This window comes from Heterocephalus glaber, unplaced genomic scaffold (assembly GCF_053883595.1).
Source record: "Heterocephalus glaber isolate CG9 unplaced genomic scaffold, H.glaber_assembly_v1.0 deba00001550, whole genome shotgun sequence".
NCBI lineage: Eukaryota > Metazoa > Chordata > Mammalia > Rodentia > Bathyergidae > Heterocephalus > Heterocephalus glaber.
In genome coordinates, this window is record NW_028258343.1 from 24,252,512 (window position 1) to 24,270,316 (window position 17,805).

The window sequence follows — 17,805 nt, forward strand, 5'->3', positions numbered from 1 at the left end:
AGGGAAACTTTCACAACGTCCGGAGTCCTTGATGTCCTGCAAATGGAGGAGGAGGAGGTCCTCAAATTCCTCGCCGCAGGAGCCCACTTCGGTGGCACCGACCTGGATTTCCAGATGGAACAGTTCATTTACAGAAGGAAAGTGATGGAACCTACATCATAAATCTGAAGCGCACCTGGAAAAACTCCCGCTGCTGCATGAGCCATGGTCGCCACTGAAAACCCTGCTGGTGCCAGCGTCATAGCCTCTAGGAACACCACCATCGGGCTGTGCCGGAGTTGCCGCTGCCACTGGAGCTGCTCCTATCGCGGGCTGCTTCACTCCCGGGACCTTCACTGACCGGATCCAGGCAGCCCTCCGAGAGCCGCGTCTTCCGGTGGTGACGGATCCCAGGGCTGACCACCAGCCCCTCACGGGGGTGTCTTACGTCAATGTGCCGCCCACTGCTCCGTGTAACAGATTCTCCTCTGCGCTATGTGGACATCGCCATGCCATGCAACAAGGGGGCTCACTCAGTGGGTCTGATGTGGGTGCTGGCCCGGGAAGGGCTGCGCGTGCATGGCACCATCTCCCTGAACACCCGTGGGAGGTCACGCCTGATCTCCACTTCTACAGCAATCCTGAAGAGACTGAAAAGGAAGAGCAGGCTGCTGCTGAAAAGGCTGTGACCGAGGAGGAATTGCAGGGCGAATGGACTGCACGGGCTCCAGAGTTCACTGCTGCTCAGCCTGAGGTTGCAGACTGGTCTGAGGGTGTGCAGGTGCCCTCTGTGCCCATGCGGCAGTTCCCCTCGGAAGACGGGTCTGCAGCCCCACTGCTCAGACCACTGAGCGGGTAGGAACCAGCACTGAGTGGTCTTGAGCTGTTCGCTCTGCAGACACCTAAGCAAAATGGAAATGAGGCTGATGGAAAATAAAACACGAGTCCCCCCCCCCCCCCCCGCAAAAGAGCGCGGGACCAGCGGCCAAAGCCCCGGGCCGCCAGTCTGTTCGCCCCGCTGCAGGCCGGGGGAGGCGCTCAGCCAGCCGAAGCCGACTTCTGGGAGCCCGGGGGCGCTCGGTTTTCCGCAGCCTGCTCGCGGCCGGCGGGTCGCCCCCTGGAGGGGCGGGCAGGCAGCCGGCCTCCGCCTCTGCGCCTCTGGGCGCGGGAGATCGGCTCCATCCGCAGCCGGCGGCCGCCGCGGAGCAGGAGAAGCCTGGCCGCCCAGAGAAGGCCGCGTGCGGGCGGGCGGGGCCCCTGCAGCGTCGGGAGGGGGGCGTTACACCGCAGCCTAACCCTCCTCGTCTTCCCGCCTCGCCTCGCAAAGCGTGGTTTCCTGGCCCCGCCCGGCAAAGTGGGCCCTCACTTGTCTGTTGGCCAGGCCGTGCCGGCCAGTCCTTCTCAGCCCAGCGGCAGAGGGCTTGTCCCATTGCCCCGGCCGGGTTGCTCCCCTGTGCGCGCCCCGTGGGTTCAGAGTGGGAGAGCGGGGCGGCCCGTCGCATGTGAACGCCCTGGTCTGACCCAGAGCCAGAGCCAGAGCCAGAGCCAGAGCCAGAGCGAGGCCAGGAGCGGGGAGGGGCGTGCACCCCGGGAGGCCTTTGCGCCCCGCAGCGCTGGCAGCGCCCAGAAAGGCAGTGCGCCCAGGATATCGGGCCGCCTGGCCCCAGGGCGGGCTTGGCTGTAGCCCTGGCTGCTGCTCCCTTTTCCGGGCCTATTCTCAAGTCCACTTGTCTGGCATTCCCGCCGATTCAACGAGCTGCCCGATCCCTTTCTGCAAAAGCCCTTTTGTCCTTAAATCCACGCAGAGAAGTTTGGTTTCTTGCAGCTGAGGGCTCAGGGCACAGGATGAAACCGCGTCCCTCGGGAGTGCGGCGCACGCACCCGCGCACGCAAGCACCCCCGATTCCGTCCAGGGCCCTCGGTGTGTCCTCGCCGCTCGGCAGGGCACACACAGGGCTCCGGGCCACGGGGAGCTCAGCCCCCTAGCGACAGGCAAGGGGAGCTGTGGCCGCTGCTCCGGGCCCGAAGCTCTGGCTGGCGAGGCCGTGCCGCGGTGCTGCGTCCCGCCGACCACAGCTGCGCGCCTCGAGGAGGCAAGAGCGCACAGCCTCCCAGGCCAGCCAGGCCCTACTGCAGGAGCCGGCCAGCCACAGCGTCCTCAGTCCAGTCGCCTGCGCGGTGAGGCTCTGGGGCCGCTGTGGATCCCAAACGTGCCGCCTTTCTAAACTCCGGGCGTCCAGGTCCTGGCCCAGCGCCTCGCTGTGACCGTCCTGGAGACCCGTCTGCACAGAGGGCTCTCGGAGAGGGCCCAGGCCTCGCACTGCAGAGGGCCCGTGAGGACGCGCAGAGGAGGTGTCGCCTGCAGCCCGCGCGCGAGAGGCCTGGCCTCCTGCCCTGGCAGGGAACCAAGCGAGCCCCAAGCGGATGCCGACGCGGGCCCAGGCCTGCGGAGCGTGCGTTGCTGTTCTGTGCGCCCCTGTGGCCACCCTCGCCGACCACGCACGCCCAAACCTTAGACGAGAAGCCAAGCCGCAGGCAGAGGAAGCCAAAGGTAAGCGATCCCGCCTGGGTGAACAGCCGGCCGTGTGACGCAGAGAAGCCTGATGGCTCGTGCTTTGAAGGAGGCCCTTCAGTCCTGCGGCAGAGCAGGGAAGGCAGAAGGCCCGCTTCCGTGCAGCAGAGCCCGCGGAGCCGTGCCCTGCACAGCACGCCAGGGCGGAGCACGCGTGCGCACCGGCTGCCCTCCCCCGTCACGCTGCCTGCCAGGGGTGGCCCCGAGCGCTCAGAGGCTGGGCCATCGTGGGGCACAGTGGGGCTGAACGCGGAGCGCACCGGTTCCTGAGCAGGCGGCACCGGCATCAGCACCGAGCCATGTTTCCCCGTGGCCTTGGCCTCCCTCCGGCACTGGAATTCACGGTGTGAGGCCGGAGGCTTCCGGCGGGCTCAGCCACGGACAGGGCCTTGCAGAGTGTGGCACTGACTTCCGGGGAAGCCGGGTCCGGCCTGGCCTGCTGCTGTTTCCCGGGCTGCTCGGCTGGGCCGACAGGAGAGGCGGGCGGGCTCTGAGCCTTTGAGGTTCTCCGCGTGCGAAGTTTGGCAGCCTGAGGCCTCGGAGGCAGATTCGGGTGTTTAAGGAGAAAGGAAGTTCAGAGCACTCCAGCCGCAGGTCAGATCGGGTGAAGAGTCACATGCCTTGTTAGTAGATCTGAAGGAAGAGCAAACGCTAATCAGCTTTCACGTTTGCAGTTCTCCGAGCTTTGCAGAGCCATATGTCTCATGTTTGCAAAAGCTTAAAGTCAGGGAGCTTGGTGACACCTTTCCTTTTTACAGAAATTACTGTCTCCTTTCTCCCCACACCCAGCAGCCCCCACTCATTTCCAGCTGGCTTCTTGGTGGCTGTGGAGGGCACGTCACTGTAGGGACCCAGCCCAGGCGAGCACGGCAACCACCCTGATGAGGCCACTGCCCGGGTGAGAGGCCTCACCCTCAGGACCAGGCCCCACCCTCAGGACCAGGCCTCACCCTCAGGACCAGGCCTCACCCTCAGGACCAGGCCTCACCCTCAGGGACCAGGACTCACCCTCGGGGACCAGGACTCACCCTCGGGGACCAGGCCTCACCCTCAGGACCAGGCCTCACCCTCGGGGACCAGGCCTCACCCTCGGGGACCAGGACTCACCCTCAGGACCAGGCCTCACCCTTGGGGACCAGGCCTCACTGACAGGGACCAGGCCACAGAGTATCCGGGTGACTAAGCCACTCAGTTCCGCTTGGGAGGGCAGAGGTTTATGCTTTAGAGATACAGTGCTTGGCACTCAATCCAACGTTGAGTAGATGAACGGGGGGAAAAGAGGGGAACGGTTGGGGAGAAAGCAGTGAAAAGGGAGGACGGAGAGAGATGAACTTGCAAGAGCAGTGACGTAAGGAGCACAGTGGAGAAAGAGGAGCTGTCTGTCTGTCTTAGGAGCAGCAGAGGCAGTCTCACGCCCCCAGCATCCGGGACATTCTGCCCCTTCAAAGCTGCATCCCATTTCCCACCCCAAGACAAGAGCAGAACTTCGTCAACAGGAAGCAGCCTTGCCACAGGCCTCCTGCTGCTCTGGGGCTCGGCTGTTCTGCCAGTAAAGCCCTCCGAGTGGCCGTGTGCAGTGTCCTCGAGGCTGCAGGTCGCCTCCCTGTGTGCCCTGGAGCCGGGCCCGCCCTCCTCTGGTCTGGGCTGCTCTGAAGCGCACACGGGACAGCTCAGAGGCTGAACAGAAAGAGGCAGCTGAGCTAAGAGGGCTTTCAACTTTCCTGCCCTCCCTGGGCTTCCCGACTGACCGAAGGGCCTTGGACGTGTCAGTCGCCCGTGCGGCAGAGCTTGCAGCCTGTCCTTCGGAGCTGTCTCCCTGCCTTCCCTGTCCTCCCCTTCCGTCTCCAGCCTCTCCACATGGTTTACTGAGCTGCTGGGTTCTGCTATGGTTTACAGTGTTTCCACCTTTGGTGTTGTTCTGAAAGCAGCAACAGGTGAAAGTTTTGCGGCAAAAACACAGTGTTATTTCCTCTGACAGTGAGGGGGAATTTGTGAACCACTTGTGTCCCTCAAATCTTCCGTGTCCTAAGGCATCCCAGAGCCCGGGAGTTTGAGGAATTTCAGGAAAATGGAAGCTTGGAAGTGTGGAGGCCAGTGGCTCACTCAGAGTGCGTCCTGCCTCCTGCTCTCAGGCCACAGGAATTTCACAGCCAGCACATGGGTGGCAGCCGGTGCCACACGACGGCAAGCAAAAGTGAGTTGTGATTTTTCTCTTTTCCCTTAAAACTTTCCTTCAACTGCTCTTCCCCGTTTAGGAATCTCAAGTTTCGTCCCTTCCTTGTAGGGAACACAGCAAGGAATTGCGCCTCGTTTTCTGGAATCCAGGCTGGACAGCAGCCATCTCTCCCCTGAGTCCCCCTGAGGAGTCGTGGAGAGCAGCTCCAAGCAGGTTTCCGGTGGTGCGTCTCAAACCCATGGACAGGAAGCTGAGGTCATCAGTTGCTTTCTCATTGCTGTCCGGGGTCAGTGCATTTTATACTTCCTGTCATTCTTCACTGACATCATGCATAGCCCAGTGCCTCATTTCCTCACACACAGTTCTAGTCAGCTGTGAAAACGTACTGTTGATATTTCAGTGTTTAGAAAAGATGCTAATGGGGAAGGGCTGAAGAACAACTGTGGATTGGCCATAAACGAGGTCAAATAAAATAGGGCGGCAACTCAGGAAATGGGATGGGCATGGTCCTTTGGGAAGAGGAGGTGAAACAAATGGCCGATATCACTACTAATGCTTTCCCGGAACCTCAGAGAGCTGAGGAGCGTGGGCTGGGTGGAGAGAACGTGACCTCGGCAGCAAAATAAGTTCTCTGGGGTCCTGTGTCTGCTGCTCAGCTCCGTGATGTTGGGTGACTTTAGCCCCAGGCTCCAGGTCAGGGCTAATCCCAAACTGAAAACTGCTCCAGGAACCGAGCGTGCATGGAGGAGGGCCTGATACATGGAGCTATCGTGCGTGGAGGAGCAGCATCGACAATCACTTGGCTGCAGCTGCAGCACGGGCCTGATGTGGACCTCAGTGGGCAGGAGGAGAGGGCAGATGACCTGCCTGCTGCAGGCCTTGAGGAGGCGGCATCAGCCTGACTTCAGCCACGGACTTTACTGTGCTGCGCGACCCGTGGTCATTGTCCTCCCTCCCTGGGGTCGGAGCTGAAGGCTCCTGTAGAGACAGCGTCGGCTGTGCAGTGCTCGCCACTGACCACAAGGCGGCTGTTTGCTTTTGTAAAAAGGATCTAACCAAAGCTGGCTCAAATCCTCCCTGGAATCCTGTGCACGGGTGAGCAAGGCTCTGTGTGGCAGGGGGGCACAGATGGCCGAGGCCGAGCTCCACCCTTGCCTCGCCCCTCCCCCCTTTCCTGTGGGAACAGAGGGCCCTTGGGCCAGCGTCTGCATATTCAGTCACTGCTTTGGGGCTGAAGGGAGGAAGTGTTGTTCTCAGCAACAGGAAGTTTGGAGAAGTCCCTTATCTCCAAAAGGAAAAATAGCTAACTTCTAAAAGTTCTCTTTTGCAATCCTGGTTACACAATGACCCCTAGAAAGGATAAGACGGTGATTGAAGAACTGGAAGGGCCTGAGATTTCTGCCCTGGTGAAAGCGCTTGGCACTCGTCTGGGGGAAGGCAGGCAGCGCTGGGCCGGGGCGGAGACGGAGCACGGCCTTCCTCCCCACACAGCGGCAGGCGCGCACTCTCCTCCGAGTTTGCTCTTGAGGCCAACCCGGCGGGGTGGCACAGTGGGCGCGGCCGGTGCCGTGTGCTCCAAGGCTCATACTGCTGAGGGTCCAGAGCTCTCGACCCCACCCAGTCTGGTGTTGCAGAGGCCCCATCTCGTCCTCCTTGCTGGGAAACCAGTGCCCCTGAGGAGGCTCTGCTCCGAAGATGGCCCAGGACAGCAGCTGTCCCGGGACCCGAGGACACCCAGGGCGACTGCTCCCACGCCAGTGAGGAGGACGCAGCAGGGCAGTGTCCGGGAAGACTGGCCTGAGGGGCGGCTGCAGGCCTGCGCTCAGCTCATCCCCACAGCGGCGCGGGCCCTGCAGCTGCCAGAGGCCGCAGGCGGGAAGACGGCTCTGCTGCACCTGGCTTGGCAGTGCTGCTGTACCTGGACTCATGGGATAAGGCTCTTCCTGCTCCCACTGCTGCTGAGCAGCCTCCGGGGATGCGTTCTTCACGCGGCGTCTGTGAGCCTGGAAAGGGAGCTTCAGCTGAAGGGAACAGGCTGCTCTGGTGGCACACACCTGTAGTTCCCACCCTCTGGGAGGCTGAAGCAGGAGGATGTGCTGGGCAACAGCAGTCTAATGAAACCCTGTTTCAAAAATTTAATTCATTAAGGGCTTGGGATGTAGCTCAGTGCAGAGGCCCTGGGTGCAATCCCCAGTTTTCTAGAACAAAACAAAAAATCCAGATGAAACAAAGTGAGAGAACAGAGAAAGAAAGAAAAGGGTCAGCAGTTTTTTCTTAGTTAACAAGAAAGAAAGGCATCGGGAGCTCTGCTCTCCTGACTTTCCTCGGGTTTCGTGGGGCTGGATGGCTTGGGGAGCAGATCCTTCTGGCGTCTCGGGGGACTGGGGGCCCTGGCTGCTCCGGGCCACCTCTTCATCCCGAGCTGACCAAGTCTCGCTGGCCTGAGAGCAGGGTGGACACACAGCACCTCTGCCTGGAGCACCCCGCCAGGCAGAGCCGTTTCAAGGCTGTGCCATCCCCGGAGACACAGGCCGGTGTGCATTGGGCTGCCGGGGGCCTCTGTATCCCACACCAGGCAGTGGAAGTGTCTTCCTTCTGTGCAGGCACAGGGCGGTGACTGTCACAGTGCGGGTTCCGGGCTGCCTGGTCTGGGAGTCAGCGGCAGAGCCGACGCTGAGGCAGAACCCGCGTCTCTGCACCCCAGACGAGGCGCGAGCCCCACAGCTGCCAGACTAGCAGTCCTGAGCCCGGCTTCGGCTCCTACCGTCCCTGCCTAACCAATGGTCACAGTGCTGTCAGATCTCTAAGTGTGGCTCGTGTCGGCCTGATGTCCCCTCTTGATTTCTTTTTGGCATACAGACGATCCTCCCGAAACAGTGGTCATCCTCACATCCTGTGAGATGGAAGCTGGGAATCCACAGTGCTCCTCAGCACACCCTCAGCCTCCCACTCCCCTCAGGCCACCGCCACCAGCAGTGGCACACAGGGCACGACCCTTCCCTCCACGGGCCTGGAGCTCGTGTGTCTCTCTCCTCTGGTCCATTCAAGGGGAGCCCCGAGCACGGAATCTCTGTGCAGGACAGGCGGGGACCAGCGGTGGGCAGTGGGCTCTCTCCCCGGGCCGGGCCGGGCCAGGCCTCCTCCAGCAGGCCACAGCTCTGCCAGCTGAGTCTCCTCCCCGAACCCACTCCGATCCCTGGGAGCTGTGCTCCCCACAGCTGCATGGAATCTGCCGGCGGGACAAGGAGGGCTCTGTCCCTGCAGAGCAGGAGCCGAAGTACTGATGCGTGGACAATGACACCGAGACCTGGGCTTGCCTTGGGCAGCCAGGGGTGGCTTTCTAGATGAACCGTGTTTTCAGAGCTTACATTGGCTTTCAGATAACTAAAAGATTAGCAAATATATCCTTTCATTACAGACACCTGACTTCTGTTTCCATTCCAATAGAGCACTGGTGTGTGGGTGTGTGTTCATTTCCCATTTCTGCAGCCATGCCTGCAGTGCCAGAGCTATGAAGGACAGCTGTCAAAAATGTCCTGATCTTTCCTGGAGGTGTGCAGATGCATCCACTCTGCTGAGATGTTCTAGATCAATCCCCAGCGTGGTGCCCCGTGTGGAACACCTCCTGAACCAGTGATTCTCATCTGGCCTCTGGCCTCTGAGTTCTGCTCCTCCATGCAGATGCAGATGCCTCCGCCAGCACCCCCACCCCCAGGGCAGCAGCCGGGCAAGGGTTTCCCTCGATGGCAGAAGCCGCTCTGCAGGGCTGGCCGAGGGCCGGGTCTCTCGATGTCACCACCTTCCACATTCACAGCAGGCTGTTGCCATCAAGCAAGGAAGTGGAGGACACCATGTGGCTGCAGGTCAGTAGTTCTGTTAGAATCAGCTCCATCTCCTGCATCTTCATGTGTCAATCGAGTGGCTGCCAGTTTCCAGCTCAGTTACATAGCTATGGTGTCCGGCAAGGCTCAGAGACAGGGCAAGGCGGTGTCTCCACACTGTGCCTCCATCGTTCAGACTCCCAGAGTAGGTTTGTCAGCCCTAGCATTGCCTCCGACCTGGCGTCCACACTGTCACGCTGTGTTGTTCAGTCCACCTTTGTGGGGCTGACGGGTCCTGGGCTGCCTTCCTCCATCTTCGTTTGACTGAACTAGACGGTGCGGGCGGTTTGAACCTAAGAATGATGCTTTTTTGGCTGACAAGGATAGGAGAAGTGTTTGCTTTTGCTTTTGAGACGGAGTCTCCCTACTCAGGACCCTCCTGCCTCACCCTACAAGTGCTGGGGTTATAGCCATGCACCACCTCACCCAGCTCCAAATATTTTATTTTAAATCTTATATATATGTAGGAGAAAAGTTAAGATGAGAAGGACTTTGCTGAGGGTGCCAGTTCCCAGCACCACTTGGAGAGATGGGGCGGAAGATGGCTTGCTGCCCTCATATGCAGTAGAGACAGCACCTGGCCTGTGAAGCCGGATGCATCTGCAGTCTGCCCCTTCTGAAGAAGAAGCCTGCGCCCCTGCAGTAGGCTCCGTCTGGGCTCTGTGAGGGAGGGGCCAGGTGCAGAAGGGAAGTCGAGGCACAGCCAGTGCTGGGTGGAGAGAACAGGCCTCGTGCTTCTGTGAGGACCACAGTGTCACCCTGGCACAGGGGAGATTCTAGAAACTACGTGTAATGGACTAGGGTGCACGGACCCCATGCTGTCCTGGACACCGGTGGCAGTGGGGAGGCCGGGCTGCCTTCCTGGGCTTTCTGAGCCCAGCGAGGGTCTGAGTTCACCACAAAGGAAAGAGCATCCGGGACGCTGAGAAGTCATTTTGAATCAGGAACCAGGTGGGATTCTTTCCCAGAGAGGTAGGCTAGCAGCCAGTGAGCCCAGCTACGCCTGTGCGGCCCCCTGGCCCGTGCTCTTCTGCAGTGTCGCTGTCAGGGGAGCCAGTTTAGACTGCGGGGGTTCACCTGAGATCCGGGCAGCCTGAGGAAGACCCAGAGCCGCGGAAATGTCTGACCAGGCTTCAGTTTCAGCCACGGAGCTCAGCAGTGTGCACTTGCGGGTGTCCTCAGGCCCCGAGCGGGCCCAGCTCCTCGCAGTCCTCGGCTGCTCAGTCTCCCAGCAGCCCTCACAGGCTCTGCATCTCCACCAAAATATGCAACGGTGGCCACAGGCCGGGACCAACCTTGGTTACACCTGTCACTCACAGAGACCACCGAGGTGCAGCTGTGCAGAAATCCTGTGACTTGGACTTAACGTCCACCCCACACAGCTGAACCGTGGCACAGCCATTGTGGGCCGCACTTTCCCTTGCACACAGACCAGCACCCAGAAGCAGCTTCGTTCTCATCTTCAGTGTCTCTCAGGTGACAGTCAGAAGGGAATGTGGTTTCTAATCTGTTTCCAATCCCTGCGTTCCCAGCCTCCACTTTCAGTTGCTTCCCTAGTGTCCTAGTTGCTTTTCTCATTGCTGAGGCAAAATACCTGACACCCACAGTTACGGAGGGAAAGGCTTATTTGGCTCACAGCTTGTAGAGGTTTCAGCCCGTAGCCCACTGGCTCTAAGGCAGGGTGGTGTGGCGGAGGAGAAACAGTTCATGGCAAGGCAGGCAGAAGGCAGCAGGCAGCAAGCCTGCATCTCCCTTTATTCCTTCCTGGTTACACCCATTTTGGATGATACCCAAAATAGGCCTTCCCATTATCCACACTCAGAACTATGGTGAGCCAGGCAGTGGACTAATGTAGCACCACACACCCGTGATCCAGCTCCCTCAAGCCCCATCTGAATGTCGGAGGCTTTGGGAGGACATCTAGATGCCAGGCCTCACACCCAGCCTCTCTGCTTGCCTCCCTTCCTTGCTGGCTGGGACACAAACCTCCCTTTCAGTGGTCTCATTAGCCAGACCTCCACTGTGGCTGTGAGCTGTGATCAGGAAGAAGTGGCCCCAAATGCTGTGGAAGAAACACCAGGGTTCTCTCCTGTGGGAGATTTGGGAAAGCTTGGACCTGAAATAGTCCTCCGCCTTGTGGATGAGACCCTGGGTGTCCACCCAGGCTGGACAAGCCTAGAGACCAGTCAGTCACCTGCAGTCGTGAGGCTGAAGTTTGCATTTATTTTCCCGGTTTCCTTCCCCACCATGCAGCAACTCCCATGTTCTGAAGACACCATGGAAGCCTCCTGCAGGCCAATAGCCCAGAAAGAAAGAAATGTTCTGCAGAGGCAGGCCTGGGAGTAAAAAACTACATGGTTTCCCACACCATCAAGCCATAAGGCTGCAGTATGAAAACAGTGATCACATGTACATTTCTCCACTCCAAAATTCAGTGGGTTGAACAAGAAAGAAGCTTGCTTCCATCTTATGGAAGAATGCAGGTGTGGGCAGTCAGGAGGGTACTGTGGCTCTTTGGGACAGGCGAGTGTCAGTCACATACCTCAGCCTCATCTGCTGCGGGGAGCAGGGAAGGCTGTCTCCTTGCAGAGATGACCTAGAGCTGTGATTCTGCTCCTGGAAACTGCTCCTCTAATCGCACCTAGCCGTGAGCACAGCTGGAAAACGTGGTCTTCAGCTGCACTGCCATGTCCCAGGAAGGCTTGGGTTCTGTGTGATTTACTAAATGAAGAAGGGAGGTTGGGGAACAGTTCATAGCCTTCCAGTCTTCACTACAGTTGAAAACTAATTCAGCATTTCCTGAGACCGTGTTGGCACGAACAAACAAGCACCCTGGCTTTAGCCCTCAGTATACTTTCCCTGCCTCCCAGCATATGAACACGGATGCAGCCCAGGCTCAGAGAGACGAGGAGACACGGCGGATCCCAAGGCAGGTTCTTCTGGGGCAGGCTGCTATGGGTTTGCCACACAGTTCAAGGCTAGAGCTAAGGAGACCGAGCAGAAGATACCGCTGGGCAGCAAGCTTCTTCGAGGAATTGTCCTGGGGTGGACACCTCTGTGAGGAGGGGAGGGAGCAGAGCTGGGTAGAGATGGAAATGAGGCCCAGACGAAATGCAAGGGACAGCTGCCGAGCAGGTCCTTCCTGGAGGGAGGTGATCCCTTCGTTCTCTCTCTGATTATTTTTAAACAAGCATGTGGTTATGTTATCTGTGCTTTTGAGACTTTTTTAACTTAGCAATATAGTGTAAACATTTCCCCCGTGACCCAAGACATAGATCACAATCATTTTTAATTAATGCAGATATTCTGTTGAATAGATGTGCAACACTTGAATCCCTGTTGAAAGGCATTTGAGAGTCTTCCTACTTTTTTGCTCTGACAAATAGCCTCGTGCATGTATCTTTCCACACTTGATTAGTACCCTGAAATCATCCCCCAAATGAACTTGCTGGGTTAAAAGATGTGAATATTTGCATTTTGAGGAATAGGGCCAAATTATCTCCCAGGAGACAGTGCTCATTTCCCTGAGTTCTGGGAATAAACTAGGCTGTCTTTGTAATCTGCCAATCTCAGAGGAGAGAAATACCTCATTGTTTTCTTAACGTTTATTAATTAGTAACCAGGTTAAGTGCTATTTCTGATGTTAACAGGTTGCATTTCCTTACTTTATTTTTCCTTTTGTGAATTAGCCATCTGTTGCCCATTTTCCTCTGTCTTATAAGTGACTGTTATATTGAGGATCATAAATGTCTGTCATATATAAAATACAGTATTATAGCCTAACAAGTCACTTGTGGTTTAAATTTCTCCTACTCATCTATTATCTCTGCGGTAGTTGCTGGTTAGGTATTATTCCTAACCAATTTCTCTCTACCCTAACTACATAGAGATTTTCACTTGAGTTTTCTTTGGGTACTTTTACAAATCCTCATTTTCAAGTTGACATAACTTAGTAAGTTGTGTAAAAAATAGACGTTCTCTTCTGCCCTCCCTTGAGTTTCCTCCAAGTCCCAAGCTGTGCTGAATTACTTGTTACTGAGAGAGGTATTGAGGGACACACAGTTTGTGTATTTCAAGATGATCATTTTGGTGCAGCTACGCCAGGCTGGCTGCCTAGGCAGCCTTGGTCCATCAGGACTGCACCTGAGAAGCCGGAGCCCCCCGGCAGGAATGGAAGCCCGGGCTCCATCCGGCGGGGAGGCTGCTCTGGTGGCCAAGCTCTGCCAGCCCCTGGCCCGCTGGCCTGGGACACACATGGAGGACAGACTGCACCATCCTGAAGCTCAGCACCTATGCAGGGCCCTGGCTGCTCCCTCCCCCTCTCCTGTCCTCTCGGGACATCTCTAGGGTTTTTTAAAGCAACTTTATTGAGTTGTAATTTACATACCATAAAGTTCACCCATGTTACAACTGTCGATGCAGTGACTTTAGAAAATCACTGAGTTGTGCAACAGTCACTACAATTCTGTTTTAGAGCATTTTCATTACCCTAAATCCTGTGCATTTTCCATTCATCCTCATTGCAGGCCACCTACCGCCTCTGCCTCCCGACTGGATGGAGTTGCCTTTCCTGTAGCCATCGCCGGTAGACTCCAGAGCCCTGTGGTGTTGGCACTGCCTCCTATCTAGGGAGCATCCCAGACCCAGCCTGGGGCTCTGACTCAGCTCTGACTCAGGCCCAGGCCTCATGACTCCAGACTCCTTCTGCTGCTTCCTGCATGGCTGGTCTGGATGCACGTTCAGTGTGTGTGGAAAATGCGGTGATGGCCACTTGAACACACAGAGGTCAGCAGCCTGCAGGGCCCCCTGGGGACCCTACAGTCCGGTACTGGGCTTTGGTCCTAACTCTCCTCAGCCACCGGAGGGCACCCCGAAGATCCACTTAGGAATCGGCTTTTGCCATTCACCACTGAGCATCTCAAGGAAGAGAATTTGAGGGTCAGGTTCTTCAGTACTTCTCCTTTCTGGGCAGCTGCAGACAGCAATGGAGAACAAAAGTAGAATCCAGTCTTGGTGCGTATAAAAGCTTCTTTTCAGGTGTCTCAGAGGAGCATCTCCTTAGTAGGAGAGAGAACGCTGACCTAAGGAGCTGGCGTGGTGCTTTGGCTGCAACAGTGCACCGTGACTGAGGGAAGCCCATCAAACCCTAAGGAGATTTGGCTCACCTTTTGCATTTCAACTGACCAAATCAGTCCTTTGAGGGAGAGGGGATGGAAACGGGTTTTTGAATTACATTAGCTACCTCTAGCATTTGCTCCTCAGAATTACCTGGTGACAGCGCAGTGCCACAGCGTGCATCAGGATGTCCAGAGAGGCCTGGCACCCAGCGTGCCACTGCTCAGGGTGGCAGAGCCTTTAGGAGTCACAGGGCAGGAGCCCTCAGAGGGCTGTGGGTCCGGTCCTCCCTCTCACTGGGCCTCCTGGCCCCAGCACCCTGACTGCTTGGCTGGGAGACACTGGTTTGTGCCCCTGTGATGTGTACATCACATGACCAAATGCACCAGAGCTGGGCCACACATGGGATTTGTGAACAGATCAGATGGCATTGGAAGCTCCCAGAAACAGCAAACCTCCAAGTACTTTGCAAAGGGCTCACGCTATGCAATCAGTCCGAGGCTGGTGGAACAGCGCAGCGCTGCAGTCCTGTGGTAAGGTCCCGAAACTCCAGAAGCTGCATTTTTGCTACTGGTTTCCATCCCCAAATGGCAGGCAGTTAAGACGGGGTACCTGCTACTTTCTGACTAGAAATATCCTGTCTATGTACACTGATGAGGCTGTGTCTAAGTATAACTTTTTATTGTATGAAAAATATATATATGACATAAATGTTACTATTTGGGCCATTTTAAGTGTGCAATGTGTGGATACTACGTAAGGATGTTTGCGGTGTGTGTAACCACCACTGTTATCTGTGTGGGGGACGTTTCCACCACCCCCGCAGATGCTCTGTACCTGTGAGTATTGCAGATAGGTAAGTTCATTAGATCTCTGGTAGGCCGTTAGACAGGGCCAGCCCACGAAGAGCCAACATGGAGGACAGTGATGACACACTCACTGAAGGCCAGCATTGTAAAAGGAGAGAAACTACACACCCTTGTGCTTCCCCTAAGGATGGATAGCAGTGATTGATCTTCTAAATAGGTATCAATCCCCTAGATGGGTGGCCAAGATATTCCAAGAAAGATCCCTGAGAATCCTTGCTCATTCCTTGTACGCTTTCACGTGACTTGCGTCCCCACTGGATCCCCATTTAATCAATATCACCTAAGTGACTGTACTTGGAAACTTAGTAGTTGACTACAGTTTTGTCCCACCTTGAATCTGCCTCACCTCATGGCTTAAAACACCTTTGAGAAGCAAGGTGAGTGGGTCACCCACTTTTCTCTCAGTCCATTTTTTCCTACTGTTAACCTCCGTTGTTCCCAGAATTCATTCTTCAGTTTTAGAGAACACGAACTCGTGCTTCGGATGTCTAACAGGTTTGGGGGTTACATCTGTTCCCCCTGTATCACTGTTATCTGGAAAATGGCAAAACTGTGAGAATCCTTACAGTGAAAGTCTGAGCCTGTCTGCTAACATTCGGGCATCGGAATGGCCTCGGGCTGGACGCACTCACTCCAGGTAGACAGGACGCCTAACTGCGGGAGGGTCTGCTGAGCAGGAGGGCGCTGCAGCCCAGGGGAGTGCGACCCCGCAGAGTGCGGAGGCCGAGGGCTCAGGGGCTCAGGAAGGCGCAGGCGCAGGCCGAGGGCTCAGGGGTGGTGGAGCCCTGCTCTCCACAAGTCCTGCGTGTCAGTCGCCACCTGAGCCCGAACACTTCCAGAGCCCTGGCCCATGACCACCGCGTGGTTTGAATGTGCTTCCGCACGCCTGTCTGTTGGTCCCAAGCTCCTCAGTGTGGAGTGGGCAGGGCCCTCCAGGGAGGTGACTGGGTCCTGGAGGCCGGGCCTCGAGAGGGACGGATGTTCCCTTGTGAGACCGAGGTTGCCCCTGCCGGTGCAGTCCATCTCTCTCCCTCCTGTGCCTGTTTCCTTCCCTTTCTGCCAGGAGGGAAGCAGCTGAGGCCCTCACCAAACCTGGTCTGCCAGTCTTGGCCTTCCCACCCTCCAAGACTGTGAACCAAAAGGAGCTTCTCTCCTTCATACCATCCATCTTGGATATTCTGTGTCAGCAGCCGTGAACTTCCCAGAAAGCTGGTTAACCCCAGATCCACAATGGCGTCTGGTAGCCATTTGCTAAGCAGGGCCACACAAGTTCTCTGTGGACCGAGCCCATGGCCCGGGAACGCTCTTCCTTCAACACCGAGACGAAGCCTGTGGAAGCCTGGTTTGCTCTGCCCTGGCCGGTGACCGAGACCTCCAGGAAGCCAGGACCGCTCCTCCCTGGCAGAGGCGGGCGGGCGTGGGCCCTGGGCCGGTCTCTGTCTGTCCCTTTAGGGCCCGCTGCCCTGGCGTCCCAGAGGCTGTGACTCTGCACTTTGCCTTTCTTTCCTTCCTTTCCATATAAAGCCTTGTCTTCTCTATTGAGCTTCTCTTTGGTGAATTTTGGTTGACACAAAGAAAATAAATGAAGACGCCACTGAAAGGACATTGGTCTACAGCCGGAACTGTCACCACACTTCGTGGCCTTGGCGTGAAAGTCAGCCTTTGGACAACCATGGATAGTACTGCAGAGCACACGGAAGAGCTCAGCTGCTGAGGACTCCCAGGGCGACAAGGACCTGTTTTCACTTGGACCCCAGCTCTCTCCTTGCTGCTCTGCCAGTGGGCACTTGGCAGCCCACCTCTTTCCGGGACCTGCTTCTCCTGAAAGCACAGGGCTTCGGTCCAGGAGAAATACGTGCACTTAAAGACATCCTAAACTGCCCAAGGCATCCTGTTAATGTGCACCACAACATTCTTCAAAGGAGGAAAAAAGAAAAGAGAAAGAAAGTCTTTGTAAAGAGAAGAGTTCGCCTTTGTGCACTTGGATCACAAACGTCACAAATTAATCTGCAACCTAGTTAAGCGCCGGAAGCCACACGGGCTGTGGACGGTGCTTTCTGTCTCCACAGCCAACATTTACAGTGGGTCTAGCGCTGTGCTGGATCCTTTCTATGGACAGACTCCCTTGTTCTCAGGCAACCCTAGCAGGTAAGAGTCGGTTCATGAATGCTATTTACACTGAGAAAACTTTGCTTTAAGGGCTTTAAGCAGCTTGCCTGGAATCACACAGGAAATGAGTGCTGGAGCCAGAAGTTTAATCCGAGCAGCCTGACCTCGAGGGCTCCACTGGATTAAGCTATCCTGATTTAATTCTTGTAAGAACTCTATGAGATGCACATTTCTTATCTGTATTTTATAGAGGAGAAACTGGTTTCTATTAGTCAATCTGCCGGAGGCTGAAGCTATTAGGAGGCGTCCCATGAACTCATGGCCTGTTAGCTGCTGTGTCCCCAAGTCTGCTTTAAAAAAAGACAGGAAACTGAATCAGTGCACAGGGCGAGCGGCGACTCTTCTCACCCACCGCCCTTCACTCTGGGAAGGCTCCGGGCCTTCGAGAGCCTGCATCTTCCTCCGCCCCAGCCTGCGCGTCTCTCCAGTGGCTCCCGACACACATCACAGCCCCAAGGAGCATTGTGGAAGGGACACAGATATGTCGCACGGCTTGTAGGCTTTGCTCACACACTCTTTGCACTGACAGGAACCAGCGGACAGCAGACATTCGGGCCCAGATGCAGGCCAGCGAACATGTGGCGACCCATTGACACGAGTTCCACGGAGCAGGAAGAGGCTCTTGCGCAAGCATTTGTGTTTTCTCCAGGAGAGGCGACTCCAGTGACCTGGAGTCTGTAATTCAGGACAGGAGCTTTTCTTTACACTCGATAAAATGTTTGCAAATTTGAAGTTATGTCTCAGTCTTCTCTTCCAAATTTAAACCAAGAGGGAATCACACACACACACACACACACACACACACACACACACACACACACATGTTTTTTCCGCACTGAGGGTTGAAGTAAGGGCCTCACACTGAGCTGCGTCTCCAGCCCTTTATTTTTTACTTCGAGACAGGGTCTTACAGAGTTGCTAAGTTGCCCAGGCTGGGTTTGAACTTGGGATCCTCCTGCCTCAGCCTCCCAGAGGGCGGGGTTCAGGTGTGTGCCACCACACCCAACTTGTAAATTTAATTTTTACCTTAAAATGAATACTCAT

General features: G+C 56.4%; 1 protein-coding gene and 1 pseudogene across 1 annotated transcript in view; both read left to right on the forward strand.

The window, feature by feature from the left end:
- LOC147824282 (small ribosomal subunit protein uS2 pseudogene) lies at positions 1 to 940 on the forward strand (annotated as a pseudogene).
- The window catches only part of LOC110344968 (uncharacterized), a 42,056-nt gene continuing 25,141 nt past the window's right edge, over positions 891 to 17,805 (forward strand). Inside the window, exons 1-7 of the mRNA XM_087190216.1 lie at positions 891 to 901; positions 949 to 1,613; positions 2,163 to 2,530; positions 4,684 to 4,745; positions 4,836 to 5,013; positions 7,587 to 8,590; positions 13,135 to 16,740. Coding sequence (XP_087046342.1) covers positions 891 to 901; positions 949 to 1,613; positions 2,163 to 2,530; positions 4,684 to 4,745; positions 4,836 to 5,013; positions 7,587 to 8,075 — 1,773 coding nt within the window. The 3' untranslated portion in view covers positions 8,076 to 8,590; positions 13,135 to 16,740. The remainder of the gene's footprint in view (positions 902 to 948; positions 1,614 to 2,162; positions 2,531 to 4,683; positions 4,746 to 4,835; positions 5,014 to 7,586; positions 8,591 to 13,134; positions 16,741 to 17,805) is intronic.